At 47.1% G+C, this 18388-nt stretch overlaps 2 protein-coding genes, 3 non-coding genes and 1 pseudogene across 11 annotated transcripts in view; 5 read left to right on the plus strand and 1 right to left on the minus strand.

The window, feature by feature from the left end:
- The first annotated feature begins 20 nt into the window (after positions 1-20).
- Positions 21-136, plus strand: LOC148673755 (5S ribosomal RNA; annotated as a pseudogene).
- Positions 137-1538: 1402 nt separating this feature from the next.
- Positions 1539-1657, plus strand: LOC148673756 (5S ribosomal RNA). Its single transcript, XR_015936265.1, has one exon. It is a non-coding gene; the product is annotated as a 5S ribosomal RNA (ribosomal RNA).
- A 1419-nt stretch (positions 1658-3076) lies between these two features.
- On the plus strand, positions 3077-3195 carry LOC148673757 (5S ribosomal RNA). The gene has a single exon (XR_015936262.1). It is a non-coding gene; the product is annotated as a 5S ribosomal RNA (ribosomal RNA).
- A 1555-nt stretch (positions 3196-4750) lies between these two features.
- Positions 4751-4869, plus strand: LOC148673758 (5S ribosomal RNA). The gene has a single exon (XR_015936266.1). It is a non-coding gene; the product is annotated as a 5S ribosomal RNA (ribosomal RNA).
- A 904-nt stretch (positions 4870-5773) lies between these two features.
- Positions 5774-10332, plus strand: nudt2 (nudix (nucleoside diphosphate linked moiety X)-type motif 2). Of its 4 annotated transcripts, none has more exons than XM_088630559.1 (4): positions 5774-6078; positions 6313-6403; positions 7325-7463; positions 8919-10332. In XM_088630559.1, exons 3-4 carry the CDS (start codon positions 7343-7345, stop codon positions 9236-9238), a joined length of 441 nt encoding a protein of 146 aa, XP_088486685.1. In that variant the 5' UTR covers positions 5774-6078; positions 6313-6403; positions 7325-7342; the 3' UTR covers positions 9239-10332. The 4 variants fall into 4 exon arrangements, with proteins under 4 accessions (XP_088486685.1, XP_088486686.1, XP_088486683.1 ...); XM_088630560.1 differs by lacking the exon at positions 6313-6403 and having other exon boundaries at positions 8919-9244; positions 9317-10332; XM_088630557.1 differs by lacking the exon at positions 6313-6403 and having other exon boundaries at positions 5775-6078.
- Positions 10333-11062: 730 nt separating this feature from the next.
- Positions 11063-18388, minus strand: part of ube2r2 (ubiquitin-conjugating enzyme E2R 2) — a 36530-nt gene continuing 29204 nt past the window's right edge. For all 4 annotated transcript variants that reach the window (XM_088630554.1, XM_088630556.1, XM_088630553.1 and 1 more), the window contains one exon: positions 11063-18200. In XM_088630554.1, coding sequence (XP_088486680.1) covers positions 17960-18200 — 241 coding nt within the window. In that variant the 3' untranslated portion in view covers positions 11063-17959. The remainder of the gene's footprint in view (positions 18201-18388) is intronic.

Genomic DNA, 18388 nt, shown 5'->3' on the forward strand with positions numbered 1-18388 from the left:
CGCCAGTGAGCTCTGCTCTCGCTTACGGCCACACCACCCTGAACACGCCCGATCTCGTCTGTCTGAAGCTAAGCAGGGTCGGGCCTGGTCAGTACTTGGATGGGAGACCGCCTAGGAATACCAGGTGCTGTAAGCTTTTACCAGCAGGAGGCGCTCTCTCATCCCCCTGTCCACACGTGCAGTGCAGCTTTTTCGTCTCTCTGTCAGCTGTGGGGAGACGCGGGTGCTTGTGTATTGGCGTGAGCGTGTTTTATTCTCATCATCAACCTTATATACTGTATATGTTTATTACAAGTTTTATAAGTCCGCAAAGGATCGAGTAAAGGTTTATCTATCGCCAGCTGAAAAGAGACCCAGTCGAAGCGGCTGTGGAGACTTGTTCGGCTGGCGTTCTGTATCGAGGTCGTTTTTCTTCTCTTCAGTCGTTTTGTTTTCACCAAAGATGTATATTTACCTGGCAGAGAATTTCGTGGTGTTGAAAAGATGCCCACTCGGAGAGAGTTGTGTGTGTGCGCCTTTAGAATGACCTGCATTGCTAGAAATAATAAGAACAACATAACCCGAGGGGAGGAGGCAGTACAGGAAGTGTGCTGTGTTACATCTGCGAGTAATGCAGCTTTAGGTGCCTTGGTTGTGTGTTGCTTCTGCAGTAAGCATAGGCAATATCGAACTCAGTTCTGGCCTTCGCTTAGGTTAAGCATTGTTTCGTCAGTATTAACTTTACGTTTCTCAACACTAAATGTACTGTTTGAAGTGTTACTACGCAGTATGGATGTTTTTTGATCTCTTAAACTCCAAAAATCTGTGCTGTATATTCTAAAAAATACTATTGGCAACAAATTCAAAAGCCTGCTTTTGAAAGGACAATGCCTATTTATGTATCGTCTAATTGTAGTTAAACAGGCCGGACCCTACACCAGCCTGAGCCGTTATCGGAGTAGGTTCCTTTCGTCTTGCGCTCATTTCTCACACCTGAAGACGCCAAACGTTTCAATTTTAATTTCTTCTACTTTTAAGCGTGGAATTAGCCTCTACTTGGTCCTTTGCCTCTCTCGTGATGATAGAGCTCGAATCATTTTCTCTGAAAGCCGACCACCTGCAACTGAGAATTAATAGCTTACTAGAAACTTTATCAAAAGCTGACATTTTATTTTCGGATGGTATCTATTGCCGTTGCTTGTTCAGAGAAATTGAAGACGTTAAACAAGACCTACCTTAACTAAATCCATGCCGCCTGTCCACTCGAATCCTATTGCCTCACAGATCAGGCTCTATTTTAGTTGTAATTTCCATTTCCAAACCTTCCATGAAAGACGTTAGACATACAGCTGCATAATTGCTTGGTTCGGTTGTATCAGCTGTTCTTTTTTCTATTTAAGCCAGAGTGAAAAAGTGAAGGGAAAGAGAGCAGGGATGAAGGCAGTGAAGAGAGAGAAAGGGGGAAGGAGAGAAAAAACGCAAAGGAAAAAAAGCCGCGTCGTAAAACAAGTGAGGGAGCGGTGCTCTCTATAAGAAGGGCGCCAGTGAGCTCTGCTCTCGCTTACGGCCACACCACCCTGAACACGCCCGATCTCGTCTGATCTCGGAAGCTAAGCAGGGTCGGGCCTGGTCAGTACTTGGATGGGAGACCGCCTGGGAATACCGGGTGCTGTAAGCTTTTACCAGCAGGAGGCGCTCTCTCATCCCCCTGTCCACACGTGCAGTCAGTGCGGCTCTGTCGTCTCCTTCTCTGTCAGCTGTGGGGAGACGCGGGTGCTTGTGTATTGGCGTGAGCGTGTTTTATTCTCATCATCAACCTTATATACTGTATATGTTTATTACAAGTTTTACAAGTCCGCAAAGGATCGAGTAAAGGTTTATCTATCGCCAGCTGAAAAGAGACCCAGTCGAAGCGGCTGTGGAGACTTGTTCGGCTGGCGTTCTGGGGGGAGTTGTATCGAGGTCGTTTTTCTTCTCTTCAGTCGTTTTGTTTTTATCAAAGATGTATATTCACCTGGCAAAGAATTTCGTGGTGTTGAAAAGATACCCACTCGGAGAGAGTTGTGTGTGTGCGCCTTTAGAATGACCTGCATTGCTAGAAATAATAAGAACAACATAACACGAGGGGAGGAGGCAGTACAGGAAGTGTGCTGTGTTACATCTGCGAGTAATGCAGCTTTAGGTGCCTTGGTTGTGTGTTGCTTCTGCAGTAAGCATAGGCAATATCGAACTCAGTTCTGGCCTTCGCTTAGGTTAAGCATTGTTTCGTCAGTATTAACTTTACGTTTCTCAACACTAAATGTAGTGTTTGAAGTGTTACTACGCAGTATGGATGTTTTTTGATCTCTTAAACTCCAAAAATCTGTGCTGTATATTCTAAAAAATACTATTGGCAACAAATTCAAAAGCCTGCTTTTGAAAGGACAATGCCTATTTATGTATCGTCTAATTGTAGTTAAACAGGCCGGACCCTACACCAGCCTGAGCCGTTATCGGAGTAGGTTCCTTTCGTCTTGCGCTCATTTCTCACACCTGAAGACGCCAAACGTTTCAATTTAATTCTTTCTACTTTTAAGCGTGGAATTAGCCTCTACTTGGTCCTTTGCCTCTCTCGTGATGATAGAGCTCGAATCATTTTCTCTGAAAGCCGACCACCTGCAACTGAGAATTAATAGCTTACTAGAAACTTTATCAAAAGCTGACATTTTATTTTCGGATGGTATCTATTGCCGTTGCTTGTTCAGAGAAATTGAAGACGTTAAGCAAGACGTACCTTAACTAAATCCATGCCGCCTGTCCACTCGAATCCTATTGCCTCACAGATCAGGCTCTATTTTAGTTGTAATTTCCATTTCCAAACCTTCCATGAAAGACGTTAGACATACAGCTGCATAATTGCTTGGTTCGGTTGTATCAGCTGTTCTTTTTTCTATTTAAGCCAGAGTGAAAAAGTGAAGGGAAAGAGAGCAGGGATGAAGGCAGTGAAGAGAGAGAAAGGGGGAAGGAGAGAAAAAACGCAAAGGAAAAAAAGCCGCGTCGTAAAACAAGTGAGGGAGCGGTGCTCTCTATAAGAAGGGCGCCAGTGAGCTCTGCTCTCGCTTACGGCCACACCACCCTGAACACGCCCGATCTCGTCTGATCTCGGAAGCTAAGCAGGGTCGGGCCTGGTCAGTACTTGGATGGGAGACCGCCTGGGAATACCAGGTGCTGTAAGCTTTTACCAGCAGGAGGCGCTCTCTCATCCCCCTGTTCACACGTGCAGTCAGTGCGGCGCTGTCGTCTCCTTCTCTGTCAGCTGTGGGGAGACGCGGGTGCTTGTGTATTGGCGTGAGCGTGTTTTATTCTCATCATCAACCTTATATACTGTAGCCTGGCAAAGAATAATCAGCACAGGACACAAATATATTTCTGGGGTTCTTTATTTCTAGGTGAGTATGTGGTCTGATCTGTTCTTAGTTAAAAAACAAAACAAAAATGACATATAATGATATTTTTATCTACCCAAAATACGGTAATACGCAGCGCGTGCAGAAATAGGCCCTCACTGAGACCTGTATCACGGCAATGATCAGTATAAGACTTTCAATCGCATACACTTAACAAACGGTGCTAAACATAAGTCTCTATAAAGAATGAAGGAACAGAAAATACAAGGAGCATGTGAAACCCATTACTTACAAATCAGTAAACAGATATCCCTACCCCCAGTAGATGTCTAGAAACTGGCTACGGCCTCAGTGCACTCGGTTAAAATCTAATATCCATCTTGCTCGTCTTGTCCCAATCCTATAAAATACCCCTTTATACTCATTTAGGGTGTACATAGGGAAACAACACCGTATTTACCGTTACAACTCTCTGTAGTCATTCGGGTTCTTTTTAACGGTAACTCGCTGCTTCTTAGTCCCCGGAGGAATCTTTGGTGCATTTATTTGTGAGGTGTAGTTTTGTGGAACTGTTTTGGACGGATTTACAGAGTTTTATTTGCAGGCAGTTAAAGGTTTTTTTTAGATTGAAGGATTTTGATATTTTATTGTATTGTTTAATAGAAAATTTGGAAAAAGAGCATTTATTTATAGTCAATTTATTAATCATTCTTGGTAAATTTCACATCCATAAATCCAAATGGTCCAATAATACTCCCCTTGTTAGTACTTTTAAGGTGGAGCTGAAACACTATTTAAATTCTATTAAAAATGTGAGAATAAAGCACGGAAAACGTATAATATATGTAAAAAATACAATTGAATCATATAACTTACTTATTACCTCTGGCGGTTAATTGTTTATTTTTCTGTTTGTTCTCTTGTACCCATTTTGATCCTCCGGTTGTATTTGTATTTGTAAATTCTTTATACGTTTAATAAAAAAATATTTTCAAAAAACAACATATATAGTCGCCAGTTTGACAAGTCCGCAGAGGATCGAGTAAAGGTTTATTTATCGCCAGCTGGAAGAAAAAAGACCCAGCGCTTCGGCTGGCGTTGTGGGAGTCGCGCTTTTCCGAAGTGTATCGAGGTCGTTTTCCACAGAGCTCAGATGTCAAAGCACAGCGGCAGCTCTCCAGCGATCAGCGGTCCTCTATAGCGCCCTTCCTCCCGCAGCTCCGTCCTCATCGGAAGGAAGAAAGAGTGAAATTAAAGAGCGGGGACGAGGGCAGTGAAGAGAGAAAGGGGGATGGAGAAAAAACGCAAAGGAAAAAAAGCAGCGTCGTAAAACAAGTGAGGGAGCGGTGCTCTCTATAAGAAGGGCGCCAGTGAGCTCTGCTCTCGCTTACGGCCACACCACCCTGAACACGCCCGATCTCGTCTGATCTCGGAAGCTAAGCAGGGTCGGGCCTGGTCAGTACTTGGATGGGAGACCGCCTGGGAATACCGGGTGCTGTAAGCTTTTACCAGCAGGAGGCGCTCTCTCATCCCCCTGTCCACACGTGCAGTCAGTGCGGCTCTGTCGTCTCCTTCTCTGTCAGCTGTGCGGAGACGCGGGTGCTTGTGTATTGGCGTGAGCGTGTTTTATTCTCATCATCAACCTTATATACTGTATATGTTTATTACAAGTTTTACAAGTCCGCAAAGGATCGAGTAAAGGTTTATCTATCGCCAGCTGAAAAGAGACCCAGCCGAAGCGGCTGAGGAGACTTGTTCGGCTGGCGTTCTGTATCGAGGTCGTTTTTCTTCTCTTCAGTCGTTTTGTTTTCACCAAAGATGTATATTTACCTGGCAGGGAATTTCGTGGTGTTGAAAAGATGCCCACTCGGAGAGAGTTGTGTGTGTGCGCCTTTAGAATGACCTGCATTGCTAGAAATAATAAGTAAATCTGGGCTCCAGATCCTTGCCTACTCGATTCTATATGAGAAGGAGGGAGGAAACTAAACGATGAGCCCGGGTATCGCTTTCTTATCATCTCCTGTATTTCCAGCTACTATTCCCAGCATACCAGAGCGCAAAGGCAACGGGAATTGTGCGCTGCCACGCAATCACCGCTGAAATATCAAGATCCTCAGCATCGCACCCGCTACCCGCTGACGTCCGCAGAGTACAGAGTGGGACGACGCATTTGAGTGGGAGCATATTTACTTATGGCCGGCGTAAGGTGTCTCGCTTCTGCAAGGAAGACGGATTTTTCACTGTTGGAGCTCACAGTGGGCGGAGAACGAAAGCCTCTGTAATGTTTCTATAGTATTGATCACGCCCGCTGAATTGACACGGAGGACTCCCAACACCTGATCGGCGCGGCAGCTGCACTCAGTCCTCCTGGACGGTAGGTGGCGGCAGTGTGTGGCAGCGGCGGACACTGCCTTGAGTCGTGGGGAGTTGGGTACTTCCTTGCACATTAGGCGTTTTTTAAAAATGACAGGCGTGAGTTAGACCTTCACCCAAGCCTGCATATGTTTTCAACCCCGTAGAAAAGCGTTCACTTAGGCGTACTTTATGTAATTGGACGACTTGTCTTTGAGGATTGAGGGGGCTGTCCCGTTTCTCTCCCCAGAGCCCGTCTTGGCGGATCAGGAAGAGAACAGGCAGCAGGGGCTGGCGTGGAGACGGCGTGCGAGTGAGATAGTGTGAAAGCACACATCAAGTTTTTAACTATAAAGTTCAGGTGGGTGGCTGCGTCAGCATGCGTAGGCTGCAAAGGAACAAGTAATAGGTTTATTCCATGCTGAAAAAAAGAAGAAAGAGAACACAACCTGTGTTCCACCTGAAGAAGGCTCCACGGCCGAAACGTTGTGTTCTCTTTCTTCTTTTTTTCAGCATGGAATAAACCTCTTACTTGTTCTTTTAACTATAAAGTCAACTTGAGCGTTTTTCTTTTTAAACCGATCGCCCACCGCAGGTGAAGAAAGGAGGCAGGCTCTGTAGGGCTTTCCTGAATGTAGTTGATCCAGGCACATTGCGCACAGGTCGGGGGGAAGACGAGTGACAGAGTAAGCATTAAAAACAAATCTTATTTTACCGAAGGGAATTCACGTGGAAATTAAAAATTTATTCCTAATCCTTTTTCCGGGAGGATGAACTAGTATAAAGCAGGAAAGGAAAGGACGACTTTCTTGTGTTAGGCTCAAGGGTTTGAATGAGTACAAAATATTTTTTTTCCATGAAGTGTCGGCGAAAAGACCATTTGTTTTGATGCAAGAAATGTACATAATGTATAGCATATGAGAATGAACGGTTGGGCTGTGTGACAGTGCCCGAAAGAGATCGTTTATCCCTGCGGTTCTGAAATCCAGTCTGAAGATCTGCTCTCGGGTCTGTTCGATTTCGGGCGGCACCTGTTCCCCGGGAAAGACGTTTTCGTCTCCCGCATGGATATAATGTGCCTTCTCTGAAGAAAAACACTTTGTATGTTCTTTTCTGCGATGACCCTTAAGATGGGGTTAGTCCCTTATACACTAAAATGTTTGGCTTTGCAATAACTCGATCAGTTCGCAGAATCCAGACTTGATTGCGACTGCATTTCGCCGACTGCTGATGAGTGTTTCCTGATCGGAACTTTCCTGCTTCCTGTCATGTGAATATATCCATTTGCTGAAGACAAATTGGGAATTTAAATCATGGCGTGGCAAAAAAAAAAGCACAACTATTTTAATTAGATTGCATTTTTCATGCTCTGTCTTACTTATTGGTGACGATGAAGCAACGTGTCCCAGTCTGCTTTTATCTTGAAATGACAGAGATCAGTTCAGGTTGCATTCCAGCAGGTTCTGGTGTCGGTGCGTGGGGGACAGCTGTACGGTCCCCTTGCCGAGCCCGGCGCTGATGTTCTTGAGATGCCTCGGGGAAAGTCGGGGCAGATGTGGGGAGGTGCTCCTGTGTTCTCAGTCTTCCTGTGACACGCTGTGTGGCAGGCCGGCGCTGCGGAGGGGATGGCGTTGCGCGCTGGCGGTCTGATCGTGTTCCGGCGATTGGCTCAGGCTGTGCCGGACACCATCCAGTTCCTGCTGCTCCAGACCTCGTACGGGGAGCACCACTGGACGCCTCCCAAAGGTACCACGTAACACGGGAGCTCGTTTCGAACCAGGAACAGGAGGCGCTTCTTTACCCAAAGGGTGGTGGGGGTGTGGAACGAGATACCCGGCCTGTGCCCTTGCTTCTTGCAAGGAAACAGCTGGATGAGATTCTTGGATCAATTAACTACTAACTTCCAAACAGCCTCGATGGGCCGAATGGCCTCCTCTCCTTGTGTTTGTAACCTCACAGGAAAATGGATAATCCTCCCTTGTTTTAGCTGTTGGCTGTTGGCTGTTACCTGTAACATAAGCCAGAGCTGCATGGACGTTTGAGAAAGTTTCTCTTTCTCCCTTACGCCTGCCTCCTGCGGCCTCCTCTACCTCCCTCTCGGCTCCCCTCTTCCCTGCTCTCATGCTTACCTGCACTTCCTCTTCCAGGTATACACTGGGCTTCTCGTTCTCTGGTTTTGCTCGCTCTGCCTGTCCTCCTTCTGCTTTCCTGCACTCTGTTCTCCAGCACTGACACTCGCACTGAAACTGACACACTGACACTGACATGCACCAACATCCCCTTACACACACACTGACACAGTGATATGCACACTGACGCCCTGACAAACACTGACACAGTGATATGCACACCGACGCACTGATATGCACACTGACAGTGATACGCACACTGATACACACACTGACACAGTAATAAGCACACTGACACACAGTTACACACTGATACAAACACTGACACACACACCGACGCACGGACACACACACCAACACAGTGATACGCACACTGACGCACTGATACGCACACTGACGCACTGATACGCACACTAACACACTGATACGCACACTAACACAGTGATACGCACACTAACACAGTGATACGCACACTGACACACACTAACACAGTGATTCGCACACCGACGCACTGATACGCACACTAACACAGTGATACGGACACTAACACAGTGATACACACGCTGACACACACTAACACAGTGATTCACACACCGACGCACTGATACGCACACTAACACAGTGATACGGACACTAACACAGTGATATGCACACTGACACACACTAACACAGTGATTAATACACCGACGCACTGATACGCACACTAACACAGTGATACACACACTGACACACACACCGACACAGTGATTCACACACCGACGCACTGATACGCACACTAACACAGTGATACGCACACTGACACACACTAACACAGTGATTCACACACCGACGCACTGATATGCACACTAACACAGTGATACGCACACTGATACGCACACTAACACAGTGATTCACACACCGACGCACTGATACGCACACTAACACAGTGATACACACACTAACACAGTGATACGCACACCGACACACAGTTACACAGTGATTCACACACCTAGGCACTGACACGCACACTGACACTGCGGGGCACATCCGTGCTCCCCTGCCTCACCGCCCGGTCCCGCTCTCTGCCTCTCAGGCCACGTGGACCCCGGAGAAGACGACATGACCGCGGCCCTGCGGGAGACGGAGGAGGAGGCGGGCCTGGGCCCGGCCCAGCTCCGGCTGGTGGACGGGTACCGGACCGAGCTGCGCTACGAGGTGCGGGGGCGGGCCAAGACGGTGGTGTACTGGCTGGCGGAGCTGCGGGACCCTGGCGCCGCCGTGCGGCTCTCGCGGGAGCACCAGGATTACCGCTGGCTGGGTCTGGAGCAGGCCTGCGGGCTGGCGGGGCACACCGACATGCAGGACGCCCTGAGGGCCGCTCATCACTTCCTCAGCACTGCCGCACAGCAGTGACGCACGCTGACGCACACTGTCACACACTTCTGCAGCAATGACGCACACTGACTCTCACTGTCACACACTTCTGCAGCACTGACGCACACTGACGCACACTGTCACACACTTCTGCAGCACTGACGCACACTGACTCTCACTGTCACACACTTCTGCAGCACTGACGCACGCTGACGCACACTGTCACACACTTCTGCAGCAATGACGCACACTGACTCTCACTGTCACACACTTCTGCAGCACTGACGCACACTGACTCTCACTGTCACACACTTCTGCAGCACTGACGCACACTGACTCTCACTGTCACACACTTCTGCAGCACTGACGCACACTGACGCACACTGTCACACACTTCTGCAGCACTGACGCACACTGACTCACTGTCACACACTTCTGCAGCACTGACGCACACTGTCACACACTTCTGCAGCACTGACGCACACTGACTCTCACTGTCACACACTTCTGCAGCACTGACGCACACTGACTCTCACTGTCACACACTTCTGCAGCACTGACGCACACTGTCTGACACCGACACACATCACTGATCCACTGTTGCACACTGGCACACACTGACTCACACTGGAACACTTTCACACTGTTGCATACCAACACACAGCACTAACGCATTGACTCCCACTGACACACAGCACTGATGCACTGTTGCACACTGTGACACATACTGGCAAACACTTTCACACTGTTGCATACTAACACACAGCACTAACGCATTGACTCCCACTGACACACGGCACTAACGCATCGACTCCCGCTGACGGACGCACACTGACAAACGAATGCACTGGCACACATCGACGCACAGCACTAACTCACTGCCTCACACCGACACACTGAGGAGCACTGACGTTCACAAATACAGAGATCTCACACAGTAGCAAGACAGATACTCAGCACTGATTCTCACACATGTGGGGGTCAAGGTACAGCTCAGAGATGTGCTGCTTTTTATTGTTTTTTGTTTCTAAAATAGTTACTTGATCTGTATTTAGCAATCATAGCGATATTTCTCTGTATTCTTCCACAGTGAAAATGAGAGATAATATAACCAATAAAGGCAGCTCCCTGCCCATGGGTCTTTACTCAGATCATTAATGAGCTCTGCTGTCTCGTGTGGACAGAGATGGACACTCTCCAGTGAAAGACTGTTTCCTAGTCCTGATCTTGGAGCAACCTCATGCCTCCTGGTTTTTGTCCCATCTCATCTCTTGTTCTGTTAAAATTATTAACCACATCCACCATTTCCAGAAAGGTGGCCAAAGGATAGCCTCACTTTGGTTTGAAATTGTTGTTCTCCCAGATCCGCTGGAATGCAATGCTTGGAAAGGTTTTTTTGGTCTCCTAAATTTGTTTTTATTACAGCTGTATTTTGTCCAGTTTTGTATGGAAAATGGATGGTGGGAAAAGAGTCTTTTTACAATTATGTTCAAACCTAAAATCATCCTGGAAAAGCTGTACATTTAAGGAGTTTGAACATGTTCAGCAGGTCAGGCAGCAGGAACCCCATCCAGTTACTGCTGAAGATTCCCATATGTAACTGAACAAATCTTAACACAATTTCACTCCAGTCTGAAAACCTTTTTTTTTTTTAGTTGACAAAGATTTTGGTCACTTTCACAGCTTATGTAAGTGGTCACTTTTTATATCTGTGCCATAACTCTGACCTAAATTGTGTTTTTTGATGGACATTTTTGCTTAATTTCCCAAATGTAACAGTGCAGAAAATCCCAGGTGTGCCCACCTGTTATTTTAATGGGGAGTAGTGTTAGAAATCACAGAAGACCGAGACAACACGGCTGGTAACAATACAGCATCCTTTATTTCACATTTGTTATTAATCAGTAAATAGATGCAGAGAGACCAAAATAAAACCTACATGGAGAAAGAAGGGGGCTGGGAATTTGGGTCCTACAGAAAAAGGGGTAATGCAAAAGAAACTATACCAACCAGGGAAAAAAAAAAAAAAAAGACAAAACTTGTGAATTTCAGATCAAGACACATTAAGAACACTTTAAATGCAGTGTTTTCAGTAGGCATATTGTTTAATTATTCAGAAGTTCAGACGCCCATGTTAACTTCTGCTAAAACCTTTTTTCCTTCCCTAACAAACCGATTTCAATGAATTAGCTTCCTCACACCATGAGATGATTTGGAAAAGATGGTGAAGATTAAGAAGGGGGAATGGGAGTCTGAGTTTTAAGACTGAGTCAGTCATGCTGCACTGACTCAGTGAATGCTGTGCCATCACTGCATAGAGGCTGAGGAATGGGCTTTGGGGATGCAAGTCCTCACCAAGCCCAGTGGGGAACTGACAGCTGGCACTTTCAGCATTAAGGATTACTGTGCATTCATCATGTGGTGCCTGGAATACTGTAGCGGAGCATCTCTAGGGTTGAGCCCAGCAACCTCCTGTCAACTGGAACTACGTGTGCCAGGACTGTGATTGGACTGGGCCACAGGTCAAGAAGACACTCGAGTGCCTTCGGGGTTTTTCATTCATGTCAAAGACACAGTGGCTGAAGTAGATCATCTGAACCGAGTTAAGCAGAAAGCTTGATAAAAAAAAGAGGTCACTCTACTCTCTGATTACCTCAAAACACGTGGTTATGACACACAAATGCAGTGGCTCACAAGTCTGAAATATGAACACACAAGTGCGGCACAGAGGTGGTGACAAAATCAAGACCCGACACTTCCCCCCACAACACACAGTGTTGCAACATCCCTGCCCCATCTGAGGCTCTTAATCCTGCCAGGGCTGAGCCAGAAGTGCCCAGATGTGACGCTGCAGCCCTATTAAAACCCTGCTCCCCTCAGGACTGCAGAACCCCCTCGTCATCAATTCAGATGAATCATTTCTTGCAATCTACACAGTGCAGTACTCTTCATTTCTTCAGGTCTTACGCCCCTGTGATATACATTTCAACCTTCTGTACTCACCCGGTGAAACGCGATGCACTATGTAACATAACTGCATCCCAACCAGATGGTATTTCAGTACTTTCTTTCAGCTGTATGATTTCGTTTTCTAGGCAGTTCACATTAAGAGTCTCGATCTTTGTAAAGTGCTAAATAAAAACCAGACATTTCTCTTCAGTATTTACTTGTAAAGCCTTGCTGACTAAGAGCCTGTGCAGTGAGGGAGTGCTGTTCTGAGCCCAACTTGATGAGAACACCCTGCTAGGGGGGGAAAGGCAGGAGCTTTTGAACTGTGCAGATCCTCTTCCTCATCTCTGAATAACTGCTTTGCTACATGCACTTTGTGTACGAAGGAAATCTGTATTCTGCTGAATGAAACTGGTGCAGACTACCATAATCAGCCTTCTAGAGTAAGCAATAATTTAGATCTGCAGCACAGCGCAACATGGAACAAGCCTGAATTTAAAGCAGTTTTTAATTCCTAGCCTGAAATCTTCTGCCCATTAATATGCCTGTATAATACTGGCTATGCTGATGTACCAGTTGTTCTGCAAGGGTGCCCAACTCCTGAGCACAACAGAATCTGGGTCTATTGGTTTTAATTTCCATCTAAGCGCCTACTGAGTGCAAAAAACTGGTCTAGTATGGAGCAACTGAACACCTTTCCAGTGGCTGATTTAGAGATAACCACCTGATCTGCAATAAACAAATTTGAGAAAGTACGGTGTCTTTTTGATAATGCCAAGAACTTTCCTTGATCAGGATTAAAAGATTGAAAATGAAATGTAAAAAAAAAAACATGGATGCAACTACCATTCTCCAAACACAAGGTGGTCTTGAATGCCAACATCTCAGTGGGGCACAGAACACTGCAACTCACCACACTCCTACAGCGTGTGTCACACCCTCTTCGGGGTTTTAATGTGAAACAAATCCTTACCCAAATCAAACCTTAACAGGGTTAGAGAACAGTTTGCTGGTGCTGTGGCCTCACTCCTTTAAGTAAGGCGTTCAGTATCGAAAGGTGCAGTTAGCTTTGAAATCGCCTTCAAAAGTGCAACACTCACTGTTCACCTCTGAAAGGTAGACGTCAGTGTCTCTGTAGTCAAGAGGGCTCCCACAGTAAGGCACAAAGCTTGTGCACTTGTCCCGAAAACCGACAGCTAACCCAGCACTGTGCAGCATCAGTGGTCGGGGCTCTCCCATTATCAGACTGCTTCCATCCATCAGTCTGGCACACACCCCTGCCTAATGATCAGGGGTTACCTGGGAGACACTGAAAATAGTGCCTATAACACACAGCCCGTTATCTGGTCTTCTTTCTGCACAATGCCCACCAAACACAAAATACCCCGGCAGAAAGTCTCTCCAGGTGCACAACACTGTTTGAGGCAGCACTCAAACCGACATCAGCAGGGCTCTGTGTGATGATTATTGCATTTGTGACTTTAGGGTGATTTAGCTGAACTTGCCCTTTTGTTTTAGTGTTTTAGGATCACTGGGGCCAAAGAGTGTCCTTATTCACTAAGTGGGCAACACTGGATCCGACATTCAGTTTTGATTAATTCAACAGCACTTCTTTACTAGGCGATTAATTCCCCACCCTTTGAAATCACTGCAATTTAACACTGATTTTGTGTCAAAACATATGGTTGCAATACAATGCAGTCAAAATAAATATTTTCTTAAGTGTGCATCAAAGAGAATGAGCAATAAAGAACACCAAGCAGTTTGTTTTCTTTCTTTCAACTTTTATCTTGCCAAAGCCTTTTAAATAACTCTAAAAAAAAACCCAGTGTCAGTGGAGCAGCGTTACTCCAGTTGCTGACACACTGATAACACCACAAATGCTGCATGGGCACAGAGTATGGACACATGCTATGAAACTTCAGTCTCTTTCAGCACTCTAGTAGTTTTAACCAAGTCAAATAAGGGATCTGAACAATCCAATACTCATTTTCCTTTGGACTGAGGACACACCACGGGTGGCAAAGTTGTGTTGATTGTAACCAAACCCTAATTGAGAAATCGCTCCACCATCATTTGCCACTCTAATTCAACGGGTGAAGCAGCTTCTCACTTGTCTATGTGATCTGCTGTGCAATCAGGCTGCTGGCACCTCATGCCCAAGTGGGCCCTGCTCTTTAAGGGGTGGATGAGGTGGATCCTTTCCTATATGTGAGACACTTTGGGGACCTTGGTGATAACAAGCACTGTATAAATGCAATTAATTAATGCAGTTAAGTATTAAATGTAGACAGCAGGCCCTGTTTGCAATCTGACATCCATCACACTGCCGGATTTAGAAGCATTGTGCTCAATCAAACAAGATTAATCAGCTCACCTCTTAACTCTGAGGATTCAATAAGCAACCTCCCAAAATAAAAGAGCCTTATTGGGCTAACAGGCTGGTTTCCACTGCTCTTATTTCTTATGACATGTCACACTGCAGAAAACACAAATTAAAACTTCTAACAACATCTGTTTTGTTTTCTTCTTGAAACTGAACCAACGTTTGAAGAAAGTCAACTTTCAAACTGCAGAAGTTGTGTCTTTGTCCAGACCTTTCTCTCTGGGCAGATGCAAAGTGTTGTTTGGGGTATTTCAACCCCAGTTATCATCTTCAGGTTAGGCTGGTCGAAAAAGGAGCTGCTGAAGCTTTACAATTCGGTGATAATCCTGTGAAGGGTAAGTGCAAAGGACTGGAGAAGATACTGCTGCTTCGACTTTAAAGGTTTTTACCCCTATGCATTTCCTGTTAGCAGCAGCGGTCTGCCCAGCCCACTCCTCTGCTGGATGGCAGTGACTCTATGCTGATATAAGTACCTGCCCACCTCTGTCAGCTGAGCAGCCTGTGCAGCCCTGCCTTCACAAACCAGTACAGCAGCGTCCGTCTGTGGTGAGCAAATTTGCCTTATCCTTGCAGGTTAATCAGCAGTCTTCGTCTTTTCTCTCTTTTACAACCAGGGTGAAGCAGGGCAGCTCTATTTTTTACACCCTCCAAGTCTGTGTTTTTCTTCTTCAGAATTATAAGTTGTTTTTTTTCCCCCATTTTTAAATTTTACGGAGCTGGACAGAACGATGTGACAGCTGCTGCTTTGTACCAGATGATTCTTAACCCCCCCAAAAAAAGCCAAATAAATCAAACGCATTAATTCAGTGATTAAACCCAGACATGCGGTCATGGTTTCCCAGTGGGAAGTTCTGGGACGTCTGCACACCTGCAAACCGCATCCCAGTCCCTGTTGAGAGCACGGAGATCAACAACACTGCGGTTCAGGACACTGTCTGGGCGCATGCAGGCGCGGTCCTAACCCACAATGGCTTCCGGAACTAAAACCGCTCCGCCAGGCGAATGGGCTCCGCAGTGGAACCTCTTTCCCCGGGAGCTCGCAGCCAGACTCCTGCGGGGCTGACGGCACCGAGTAAGCCGCAGTCTGAAGAAGTCCCGTTCCGCTTCCAGCCCAGCTCGGCGCCGCGGGAGCGTCTGAGGCGTCTGTGCGGCGCGGGGGGCGGGTAGGCCGAGGGGCCCTGCACACGCGTTCCGGATCGTTCGCCCCCTCTCGCCAGCCTGAACCGATTACTGTCCTTTCTCGCCCGTCTGGCATTTCACATGGAGAGGCGGAGGGGGGGGGGGGCTGGCGAGAGGGAGGGCGTGGAAGAGGGGAGGGAGTCCAGGAGGGTTTCTTTTTTTTTAAAAGAGGAATGAATGAGGGAGGGAAATATGAAATATGAAAAACGCATATTCCAACTTGACAGTCCCAAAAAAGCGACAAAGTTCGCTCCGATTTATATATCCATATCCTCTACTGCCTTACCCACCTAGCCTCAGTCACCTGTATTTATTCAATTGACTTTTCAGAGACTATTTAACCTCACCACCAGCACCCTCGGTCTCGGGTCTCGGCCCCCGTCCTGAGCAGCCCTCCTCCGAGTGGACACACGACTGCTGACCCGTCTGAAACTCAACTCAACTCCACACCCTTGCTTTCCAGCTCTCTGCTCCAGCTACAACGAGCTTGTCCATGCGGGTGTAATAATTATATTTTCACTGACGAGGCTCATTGGCAGTATGGACTAAAACTGCAGACAGCTTGCACAGGGAACTGTGGGAGACCGCATGGTCCCCATCTGCTAAGGGCTGTGTCAGCAGGAAGGGGAATGCTGGGAATGATGGGGAGGGCTGTTCGGTGCTCAGTCGGGATTTGAGGTAAGCTCCCCCTCTCTCCCACTACCGTCTGGCCTGTGCCGAGGTACAACTGGAACCCTTCCAGGTCTCCCTCCACATTGCATATCGATGAGGTGAGTTATCTCTCTGCATCTTCATGTTCTTTGCTCGTCTCATCAGTGACAGTAATATCCACACACTCAAGTGATGAGTGCAGAGTCGGAGGAACAATAATTTGAAATTAGCAGGCATTTTGAAAACAAGCATGTTTCTAATCCTGCGGAGTTGATTGAGAACATTTGTTCCACTATTCTGAAGGAAAGGAACACATTTTACAGATGTATTACAAGCTGCTATTGGGACGTTCTACTGCACTTTTACGAAACCTCATTTGTGCCAGTTATAAAACCCTTAACGATCCCCTCCCAGTACCTCTTCTGACGTGTCTGATCTGTAAAAAAATCCAAATTTTTCAGTAGCTGTCTCACTGAAGTATCACAGCTGACAGTCTAGATCAATGGCTTCTAACCCCTTCCTCCAGTGTTTTTGTTATGATCATGATATTGGCTCCACTCTGAAATTAGTTGTTCACACTAAATGTGTATAGTGCACAATGATACAACTATCCACTATTAGAAGTGCTTGCAGTAGCACTAATAACAAAAGTCATCATCAGACCTCCCCCTTTAACAGAAACACTGACCTTTAATATATGCAGAGCCAAAGCAGCTACTGTACTATAACATGAGAGAAGGTAAATACTAACACTTTAAAGGGGTGATTTCTCTCTGTCCCGATCACTGGCTGATCGTTGTGAGGACTGTTCAGGCTCATCGGAAACTGAGAACAGAGGTATGGCGGGAGTCTCAGGAAGCACCTGGCACAAGACAGAGGTCTGCGGCCAGAGACAGTAATCCTGTCTCACAGAAACGAAACACAAATAAAATCCAAACCTCTCCCCATGTGGTAAGAGAAAACCCTGGGTCTATTCGCAAGGAGTGGAAACAAAGAGGGGGGAAAGCAGAAGGAAAAGGGCAGAGGGGGAGGGAGGAGAGGAAAGAGGAGTTGTGGGGGTTTTTGATCAAGGGTTGAGGTCGCCTTGTTTTCTTAAAGTTCCATTTCAGCACACAAGAGGACTTCTTGGTTTTTGGTTGTGTTGGGGGGGAGGGTGTGTGTGTGTGTGTGTAAAGGCAGACAGGCAAGCTAGACAGGCTTGAGCAGGGTGCTGCTGGGGCTGCAGTCACAACATCTTATTCTGGGAGTCTTTGTGACAGAGACACGCACAGGCATTCCTGAGGGGTGGGGAACAGGAGCAGGAGGTGCTGTCAGAACTGAGCACCGTACAGACACACAGAGGAAGGAAAGACAGGCGACCAAGACGCTGTGCGTTTAGTCTTGGACAGAACAAAGGAAGGTAAGGACAAGCGGACAGAGTTTCTCGGGGCTGGGCTGCAGCGGAAATGGAGGACAGGGGTCCGAGACAGAAAAGGTTTCGCTGCATGTGGCGTGTGTGTGTGGTGGGGTGTGTGGTGGGGGGTGGGTGGGGGGGTGACAGGATCGGAGAGGGTGGGAATGGAGGGGTATCTGTCGGGCGAGGAAAGATGGTGAGGTCAGGACTCCTCATTGCCGGAATCTTCATCATCATAGCAATCGCCCTCGCCCGCCTCGCCTGCTTCAGCCTCCTCCTCCTCTTCCTCCTCCTCCATGTCATCGTCGTACAGGTCATCGTACAGCAGGTCGGAGCTGCTGTCGTGGGAAGGCACTTTGGTCTGGATGCAGTACTCAGCCAGCGTGGTGGGCACCTTCACTCCATCCTTCTCTGCCTCCGCCTTCGTGGCCAGAACCTGTTTTCTGTGTGTGGGGAAAAGAATGACTGTCACCGGAGAGAACACGATGCCACCTAGAGACCAAGACAGAAAGCCTGGGAGTGGTCAGCACATAGGTGATAGAGGTCTAAGGAAATATCCAGTGGCGTCCGGGTACATAGAGTTCTGACACAAGGTGGTGACAAAAGTCCCGGACAGCCCTAGCAGGATGGC

Source organism: Lepisosteus platostomus, chromosome 4, assembly GCF_059453375.1.
Source record: "Lepisosteus platostomus isolate fLepPlt1 chromosome 4, fLepPlt1.hap1, whole genome shotgun sequence".
Lineage (NCBI taxonomy): Eukaryota > Metazoa > Chordata > Actinopteri > Semionotiformes > Lepisosteidae > Lepisosteus > Lepisosteus platostomus.